The 10,414-nt window shown below is 35.9% G+C and overlaps 1 protein-coding gene across 11 annotated transcripts in view; it reads right to left on the reverse strand.

The window, feature by feature from the left end:
* Positions 1–9,733, reverse strand: part of LOC116735708 (rap1 GTPase-activating protein 1-like) — a 65,923-nt gene extending 56,190 nt beyond the window's left edge. For 2 of the 11 annotated variants that reach the window (XM_032588188.1, XM_032588032.1), the window contains exon 1: positions 9,568–9,731. In XM_032588188.1, coding sequence (XP_032444079.1) covers positions 9,568–9,611 — 44 coding nt within the window. In that variant the 5' untranslated portion in view covers positions 9,612–9,731. Of the gene's footprint in view, positions 1–9,567 lie in introns of all 11 variants that reach the window. The other 9 variants (XM_032587868.1, XM_032587793.1, XM_032588337.1 and 6 more) reach the window with 7 other exon arrangements.
* Positions 9,734–10,414: the final 681 nt, after the last annotated feature.

The raw sequence follows: 10,414 nt of genomic DNA on the forward strand, positions 1-10,414 counted from the left end.
TATCTATAATTATAGCATGTTTTAGTTACTTTTATAAATGCATGACATAGTTCAAGTTAGTTATAGTTTTCTCACCATTATTTACCATTTTATTTTTAGTTAACAAATCTTTCAGTTTTTTAGTTTTTGCTATTTTGTTAGTTTAAAACTATTATAACCTCGAATCTAAAACCATTGGATCCGTCTTACTCACATTAACATCCACATCAGACCCTCATTTCACATTTTTCTAGGTAATATTAAAACAACAGTTGACACTGAGATGCTCTAAAGGCTCGTAGCTCTGAAAAATGCTCTTTATTAATAACCAACAGAAACATTGTCAAAACAATAGTAACGTGAGCAGATCTGGGCAGCCTGTGTGGGCTGACTGAGCTGCTGTCAATGGGCTCATTCAGCCCACAGAAATGAGCACAAAGACGCTGAATGTCCTCATTTGGCGCCGCGGTACAGTAAGAAACGCCGTAACAAACACACATCGGTTCCACAGGGATATTTATGACAAGAGTCCAGCGTAAACCAACAACGCTTGTGTGCTTGACGCACGTGTGATAATCATTTCTTGATTCTCTGATTATATATCAATGAATTATTTTAATAATTCATTGATTTGTGTCTTTTTGTGGATCAGGGAAGTTTTGATCTTTGATTCAGTGTTATTCATATTTTATTATTCAAAATTTTTATTGAAATATTAAAAAGTATAATATGTTCCCATTAAAATAATAGCACAATCTAAGTCATACTGGATGGAGAATCTCTGTGAACATTAATTTGAAGGTTTTGCCACATATTTATTGTTGAATTAAGGTTTGAACTTTGACTGGGCCACTCACACATGATTCATAGAAACTTTTCCATTGATATTACGGGTGGATAATTAGACTTTGTAAGGTTTTCCTTTAGCTTTGCCTTGTATTTAATGACAGTTATATTCATACAGAGATGGATTTATAAATTAGGCAGTTTCATTTGGGGGCATCAGAATGAAGGGGGCTCAGTAAAAATGTTCACCACACATTTACAATTCACTACTTTCTGTTGTACTGTCAAATAAATTCCTATAAAAACACAGAATGTAAAAGGAAATTCTGTAAAAACTTTCTAAATGCACTGAAAAAGGACATTTCTAGTTTTAATATAATGTATTAAGGATTTACTGAAGGTGTGTCCAAACGTTTATTCACAAGGGCCAAAATAGTTGAGTAAAAAGTACTTGTGGGCCAAGAAAATAAAAATAAATTCAAGGAAGTAAAGTAGATTTTTTTGTGTTTGTTTGGTTTGTTTTTTGTAGGAAAGAGACATTTTTCATTGTAAAACTTTAGAAAGTTTTTGCTGTATTAACAGAAAAGCATTTAAGTTTTATTATTAAATAAATTAAATAAAAGCTAGTTGAGGAGGAGCAAAGTTGAATTTTCATTTTGCATTTTTTATAGGTTTATAAAAGTTTAGTTATAAAAAGACAAATACTTTGTGTTGTACTCAACATTTTCTATTCTAAGAAAATTATGTTTATAGTAATTTACCTGGACTAAAAATTAAAAATCTACATTAATCATCTGTGCTGTCAAATTTATATCATCTTTGATCTGGAGATGGGGGCCGCAAAACTCAACCCAAGGGCCACAAATGGCCCCCCGACCACACTTTGGACACTCCTGATTTACTGTCATGATGCTTTTCAACACATGTGTCAACCTCAAGGCCCGGGGGCCAAATCTGGCCCACTTAATCTTTTTATGTGGCCCTCTAGACTCCAAGTTACATCAATAAGTTCTTCCAGTTTTTCACAGATCTGCAAAATTCACACAAGATCAACAAATCTACAATTTTTTTTCAGATTTTACTGCAAATATTTCCAAAATCGGTCCAAAATACTGAACGGTGAGTAATAAAAAGTCACATTTAACGTCATACATTATCACAAAACGTCTTTACAATCAGTTTTATCTTGGCACCACAGAATCTGTCGTTTTGATTACTACAAAGCACTAAAACAATCACAAGATCCTGGAGGAACGGCTATTTATTGATATTTTAACCATTTAATTGGCTTTATCAATATATTCTGCCACAGCCGGCCCTTTAAGAACATTTTTGATCTGTCCCAAAATGAAAATGAGTTTGACACCCCAATTATCGCACAGACTTGTTCATGATTTTATACTCATAGTCAAGAAAAAATGTATTGAACATTAGAGTTATGGTCAACATTAGACAGATGACTAAAGCTAACATGCCTCAGCTTCCTATTTGTTACAGATGGTTTGCGGTTGTAGATATGAATGTGAATGTGACTGTTACAGTAAATATGCATGGTGGGCCCCCTTCAGGGCCCTTGAAGGGCCCTCTGGTTGCCCTGCAACTGCTGTTTGTTTGGCCACTGGCCCTCAGAAGGGTGCTTGAACGCGCTGCCTGGCCTCCAGCAGCTCTGCTTTGCTGCACAGTCATCTTTAATCATGCCAACGTTTACCTTTGTTCAAACAAAATTAGTTTCTCCGCTGTTGTCTTTTGTCTTAACGCAGTACACTGTAAAACATTTGAGCTGCATTTAGTTGAGTCTACTCTCACCTGCTCTTTAAGTCAAATAAATTTAGCGAGTTTTAGATTTTGAACCTAAATGTGTGAGATAAATGTACAGTAATCATTTTTATTAACTTTTTATTAATTTTGTCAGACCTCCAAGAGTTGAATAAACTAGAGTTTTTAGGTTAGCACTTAAAAAACTGAAAGAAGAAAAAGAGAGGAGTGTGAACTATTTCCCAGAATGCTTAGCAGCTTGGCTCTTGTGACTCTTGTGTGTTATTAAAGGAAATGTTTATTTTAATGCTTGATGATAATGTCCTGTTCATACTAAATGTTTCTGAGCTGAATTCATTGTAATATTTAATAAAGTTCATTATCAGATCAGAAATTGTGTTCTTGCAATTTGAAACAAGAATTTAAATTATTCTAAAGTAAAATAAGTAGATATTTTAACTTGATAATGTGAGTTAAAATAACAGAGAAATGTGGCTCTTTAACTTTGTGAGGGAATTTTTTTCTTGTATATTGTGAAATAATTATTTGGTTTAAATCGCAGCATTACGTTAAAATCCACAATTCAAGATTTATTAACTTAAAAACAATGTTTAGACAACCTTGTATTTGTTGTTAAATCAACTTCATGAACTTTAATTTCTGAGTTAAAACCAAAATAATTTAATTGTTGACTTTAATTGCATTTTTAAGGCAGGAGGTGGACTTTCATTTTCAAGTTAAACCACCTTCAAATGTTTTACAGTGTAAGGTTTAAACAACAGGTTGTCAAAAACAGCTGATTTAAATGTATGAATATAAAGAAACATTTTTTCATTCAGAGTAAAATGTTAAATTCCTCTCAGAATCTGCAGATTAAACCAAACTATTCTCATTTTTTTTGTCTTCTTGTTTACTTGCAGGAATGGCATTTTTCAAATAACCAGATGACCTTACCAATAACAACAGAGAACATCTCAGATTTCAAAACAATGCCGATCTTTCCATTCAGCTGTTTTCTTTTTTTCACAGGACTGACGAGCATTCTTCCAGCTTTTCTATGCAACATAGAGCTTCATTGTTCAGACTGTGAGGGCGCTCATTTAGCAGTTCATAGCTCTGTCATGATTAGGAGTTTATGAGCAGAGCTGCCAGACAAAGCCACATAGCTACAGTATGCATCATCTTATTAACAAACATGTGAGCTTCTACAAGTAATAGACAGAAAAAAGTTATTTTTACAACTTCATGATCAATCTGGACTGCAAACCTTTTTGTAGAAAATAGCAATTCTCAGCGAGGTCATGATCTACCTTGTGCAAAACAAATACCAGCTGCATCAAAGGTTGATTGGGAGAGCGGTGTCTTGTATCTTGAGCTCCTTGGCGACTGCATTTCTTTCATTGAATGCCAATAAAATGAAGCAGGCAGGGTGTATTACACATCCCCCGCTGATCTATCAGGCTGACATACCAAAATGTCAAGAGTAATGCCTTTCCAGGCCACTGCCACACACAAAAAAAATTACTGTTTGCTTAAAATAGAAAGCTCGTTCACTCCCCCACTGTCTTCAATCAATTGTTCCACTAGCTGCAGAAGATGAAATAAACAACAAATAACGAGGCCAAATACAGCAGACCAATCTATGCATCCGTTCTTTGGCTCAGCATACACCTCTTCTCCTAGTGGGAACACTTCCTAAGCATATGAAAAGATGTCTGAACCACCTCCAACCCTTCTGGCAGTAGCGCGTGAAGCTATGCAGCTTACCCTGAGATTTTCCTTTACGTAAATAGTTATGGGATTGTTTTGTTTATTATCTAATCCTCTTTGCAATTAACAAAATTGCAGAGAAAATAGATCTTTTGTGTCAAAGCGTCTTGTATAAGCCCAGCATCTGTGTGAGTCTGTGGGGTGGGCACAGGTACATCAGATTACTTTTGCTTATTTGATGGCTTGGCGCTTTTTCTGTAAGCTAAAAATTAATGAGCAGAGTTTGATCCCTCCGGCGGTTATTTGGATCCTGCCTGAGCTTTTTATCGCGAATACGGTTCTGGTGGGGTCGTTGGTTTATGAACTTTTTCTTTGTGGTTTTGCGAACTGAAGAGCTGACGGGTTATCAGGTTGGACAACCGTGACATCTGCCGCACTCTTTCTGAGCATCGTGCTAAAACTGCGGGTTAAACAATTAAATCTAGTCTAAATGTTTGCCCAAAGAGTAGAAATTAAGCATATACTGTTGCTTCACCTTCTGGACTTTCTTCTGGACACCTTATACACCACCTGAACATGGGAATCTCCATCCTCCACCTCCCGTGGATCACACGGGTAGGCTTTGGTTTCCCATTTTTATAATTTAGCATAATTTGTAAAGAAAAAAACAGCAGAATAGGTCAGCTGTTTTAGTGGGCCATGCACGTTATGCACATGTGGACTGTATTTGTGTGGTTTGTGCTGGTTTTGCGACAGGCACATGATGTACGTTGGAGATGTGGTTGTGTTCTTGTGGGTCAGGTGCAGTGATAGTTTTGTGCGTCTCCTCCGATAATATCCCACCTGTTTAGGATTGTATTTGAAACGTAATCAATTACAAATTTATTGATGGAACTTGACTTAATGTCGTGTTTTGATTGTTGATTCTATCTTGCATTGTGTTTCTGTGTTTGATATGATGTAAAGCACTTTGGAATGCCTTGCTGCTGAAATGTGCTATACAAATGAAATTTGATTTGATTTGATACTCTTGGAAGTGTTAGCATTTGATCAACCATTTCCTATCTCTATTTTCTGTTTCACTTTCCTTATTCTTTGAAAACACAGCCACAACCAATGGGATGAATGCTACCTTAAGCTTCAATACTGTGATGGAGTGTTCAAGTATACACTTTGTGGAAGTATCCAAAAAGTATCCTCGTTAACTCCTTAAAGTATGAGATTGTAACAGTTGAGCAGGTTGACTTTTCTCTAGTCCTCCCCTGAATATAAACAAGAGCTCTGCCTTTTAATTTAGCTTTTCTTCACCAGCACAGACCGGAGTAACAACCACGCTACAATCTCATTGGACTAACATAAATTAAGATAATCTAGTGCAGTTCTGCTACAACTTTAGTCTGTTTTGTTGGAAACATCTGCTGTCTTTCTACAGCAGAGATTGAAAACTTAAAAAGTAAATCTCCCGTATTGAAGGCTTGTCTTTCAAGTCTGAATAGTGCTGTTATAAAACACCTACCTATAAATACTTTCATGTGTCACCTTTACCCCTCTTCATATCATAAAGATGATGACAAGGCACAATAAATAGTCTCACAGCTGTTCACTTCAACAGCCACAGCAGTTGTTGTCACTACCTGTTTTCTTTCAGATTTCAACACATATTTCCCCTCTGGAGAATCATTTCTGAGTAAGATTACAATCAGACTGACTCAGCACGAGTTGAAAACTGATTCCAAACAACTGAAAGTTAAAGTTCTCGAGGAACAGTCAATGTGAAACCAACAAAATAAATAGAGTATTGAAGAAATACAAAAAGAAGTATGTGATACAAAGGCAGAAATTAGTATTTAAAATGTTTCTTGCAGCACTAAAGTTGTGACTGTTTGTCATTTCTTCTGGCCTGAAGCTTTAAAGTGTACTTTTTGCATTACTGCCAAGTATTGCGTGAATGAAACCCAAAGAGAGAAGCAGCTGTTTATATTTTAACAGACAAAAACCTGACCTGTTCACACAAGAGATGTTTTCTTGGGTGAAAATGGCTCAAGATGAGCTGCTAACGGTAATGAGCCGCAAGTAAAACAAATAATGTAGTGAAAATATGTATCAGCCCAAGCAGCGTTGGTTTCTGCATGAATGGAAGTGAAAGAAACTGGATTATATTCTGAGTTTTAACCTTTCTGTCCTGTCTAACAAGAGCAAATGCAATAAAATTTCTTTAAAAGCTTTGGAAACGCCTTTTAGTTAAACACAGAACAGAAACCTTGGGTTGGACACCAACTCACTAGACAGAAGTAACATAATAAGAAGCAACAGAAAATTAATTAAGTGACAAACGTTTTAATGTCTTGTTCAACTTTTGAAAGAGTGGCACAATGTTTTTAAACAGAGGTTTGTGACTTTTACAGATAACTACCACAAAATAAACTATAAAAAGTTAAATAAATAGATGTACAGCTCTAAAATGAAGAGACCACTGCAAAACTATCAGTTTCTCTGATTTTATTTTTTATAGGTATAAGTTTACATTGTTCTTTTATTCCATGAACTATTGACAACATGTCTCTGAAATTCCAAGCAAAAATTTTGTTTTTATTTGCAGAAAATGAGAAACGGTCAAAATAACGAAGAAGATTCAGTGCTTTCAGGTCTCAAATAATGCAAAGAAAACAAGTTTCTATTGATTTCGAAACAACAATACTAATGTTTTAACTCAAAAAATCAATATTTGGTGGAATAACCAGGAGGTTTTCAGTCTGGTTCAGTGCAGTGGGCTCTTCAGTTTTAACAGAGCTGTATTTATATAAATCGGGTTAAAACAAACCATACATTACATAAAACACAGAATAAAGCTATCATAATTTATAAAATTAAGGATTTTCTAACTAAAAGGATGTCCCACTTTTTAAAAGTTTCAACAAAAATAATGAAAAAGCCCAATTCACAACCAAGGTGCCATTAATTTTAAAGATCCGTCTCCTCTGGTGTTAATACAACCTGTGACCAGGTGATCTCAGATTACAAGATGAGATATGAAGCGCTGAGGGGTCGGAGATGTAAGCAGAACGATGTAGAGATCAGGGACAATAACAAAATGTCCGAATGCAGCTGTTAATCACGATACGAGTCAGCCATTTCATCAAACATTGTGGTATTCAGAGAGCCAAAGCGACAGGAGTCACCAGCATCAAGAGGTTAAAAAAGATCAAACTTTTTTTTATTATAAGCCCGAGACAACATGTGTCAAACTCAAGGCCAAATCTGTGGGCCAAATCCGGTAGCTTCTTATGTGGCCCTCTAGATTCTAGACAAAACACTAAGTGTGCTTAAATATTATGCCATCAATCAAATCAATGCAGTTTTTATCTGTTTACTAACAAACTATATCAATCAGTCCCTCCTGTATCTTGAGAGTTAGCGTCAGAATTCATGCAAAATCAACATTTGTTAGCACTTTTTTGTGTTAGTACTAAAGCTAACAATTGAGAGTTTATCGTGGATTTTTCTCAAATTGTCAAAAACTTTCTTTATTGTACTGAACAGCTGCCTCAACTTTAACTGATGTCAGATTAAATTCCATGAGCTACACAGCGAGTAATAGAAAGTCAAATTCACTGTCATAAATTAGTGCAAATATCGCAAATATTTCCAAATTAGAATCATAAACACTTTGATTTTTGTTATAAAAGAAAAATCACAAGAATCGCAAAATCCTGAAGGAACTGAAAATGTTTTCAATGATATTATTTAATTTTAAGAATTTATTGATATTTTAACAGTTTGTGAACAAGTTTTATCAATACATTCTGGTACAACCGGCCCTTTAAGAGCCTTTATGATCTTGATTTGGCCCAAAACGAAAACGAGTTTGACTCTCGACGATGAATGTATCAGTAAATAGAAGGGGTACTAAAGATAAACCCTGTGGCACCCCAAATGAAAGGGTTTGAGATTCAAACGTGAATGTTGGTGAAAACAAGATATGCTCTTCCATAAAATTATTGAAAAATTACAGCTAAGTCTGCCACGATAGCAAATTTTGCTGGACGATAAATCGTCCCAGACATTATCACGATAAACTATAATATTGTTGTTTTGAGACCATTTTAAAGTAATAGAACTGTATAATAATGCAAGAACCCATTCTCAAAGATCTATAAGCTTTAAATACTATTGAACATTTAACACTGGAACTAGGAGACATTTTAAATATCCAAAAATAAACAAACAAAACAACGGAAACAAAAAATATAATTAATTGTGAAGTTTTTGTAAGCAAAACTGCCTTTCAAAATAAAGGATAGTTAAGACCAAAACACCAGACTAAAGACTTTTATCATCCAGTTTTGGAAGAAAAAGAGAAAAACGATAAATTATGCAAGCGAGCTTGTTTTAATTTCTCATGAGATTAATTGATTTATTAATTATCGTGACATGCCTAATTGCAGCACCAAGTTTTCCTCAGATCAAGAGCGGCAAGCGAAGCTGCCGTCTTAAAAGTTTATGATTGTTTTTTCTGTCAGCATCAACACTGCATGTACATAAACATGTTCGCAACGTTGACAACTGGAAACCTGAATATGCTGGCAGGCGGAAAAAAAGTGCAAAGCTGCGTTCGTGCTCAGCATGCACTTTCCTCTGGAGAATTACAAGCCTTCTTCACACATGGGATCATTTTTCAGGCCAAGAGTTCGTGATCCGAACAGGAAAATTCAGAACATTTGTTCTGTGTGTACCAACGCTGGTACCGCTCGGTCATTTTAGCAACCTCTTAATTAACAGTAGCGTATTTTTAAGACATTCTGCAGGCCATTTTCAAACACAAACACACAATCGATCTCTTCTGCCAGGCAACAGTTGCACCGGGACACCTATTTACCTCTTGCCCATCAAAAATACTTGCTGACTAATGCTTTGTGTCCTGCAAACATTCGAGTATGTCAGAGAAAATAAAGAAAATGCCGCAGCAAAAGCCAACAAACCTTAAAAAATGCTGAATAAAAAGCAAGAATATCTAAAATATATATATGTATAACTGCTGTCTTTTTCTGTAGATTAATACTATTGGAATGTTTTATTTCCCCCCATTTTAAGTTCATTTATTGGTCACACTGATCCCGTTCAAGTATCAAAATCTCATACTTGAACAATATTAGTAAAAGATATAAATACACCAAGAAAGACATGCAGGAATAAGGCGATAAAAATGACATCATTCCCGTGTAGGAACGGCAAAGTAGAAAATATTCCGCAGTCACCGAAGCAGCAGCTAATAACAGAGACTCAGACTCAGTCACACATTAAAGCGAGTCATTAGGAATCAGTCTCATTCATTCTTACCCTCCATAGGCTCCAAAAGTGAAACTCCTCTTCCTCTGCGGCATACTGGCGAAAACGGAGCCAGTCAACTCACAGCTGAGTGGAGCCGGTGTTGCGCTTGGTTCACTTACGCTGACTGAGCGTGTTTGTGTGCGTGTCGGGGTGTGTGTTTGTATGCACTGCCTGCCGCCTGTGCTCCACTCCCCAAAGCCTGACATGCCCTGCCTCCTCCTCCTCCTCTTCCTCTTTTAGCCCCCACGCCTCCTTCACGGACAGAGAAGAAAGAGGATGAGGAGGACACTGAGGAGGAAGGCTGTGAAGAAGCGGGGGCTGCTGACCAGGAGACGCAGTGACAAGCTTTCCACACAAACACGACGCGCCCTCCCTCTTATTTATGTTATTTATTTATTTCAGATAGAAATTAAAACAATTATCACGCACGATCGACGTGCAATTGTACATTACTTGTCCGAAAAGGAGCAGGTATCGATACATCTTATGATTTCCTGCCCCTCTCTCATCAACTTATAAACATTCAAATCTCCAAACACCTGATAAACTTAAATTATTTCCACTTAAATCTCACATTCTCCTCCTTAAATGTACAGTTATTTATACATTTTTAAGCATTTCTGGCCCTTTTTAAACTGTTTATGGCTTATATTTGTACTTTTTTAAAAACTCATCATTCAATCCACACTGATAAACAAAAGCTCTTTTTGGTTGTTATTGCTTTTTTTATTTAAATTTCCTTCCCCCTCTCTGCCACAAAACCTTTCTTATTTTGTGTCAAAGTTACTTCAAACATGAATCGTACAGTTTTAAATGTTACAAGATCCCAGAAATTCAGGACATTTGATTTAAAAAA

The sequence above is a fragment of the Xiphophorus hellerii genome, chromosome 1, assembly GCF_003331165.1.
Source record: "Xiphophorus hellerii strain 12219 chromosome 1, Xiphophorus_hellerii-4.1, whole genome shotgun sequence".
Taxonomy (NCBI): domain Eukaryota; kingdom Metazoa; phylum Chordata; class Actinopteri; order Cyprinodontiformes; family Poeciliidae; genus Xiphophorus; species Xiphophorus hellerii.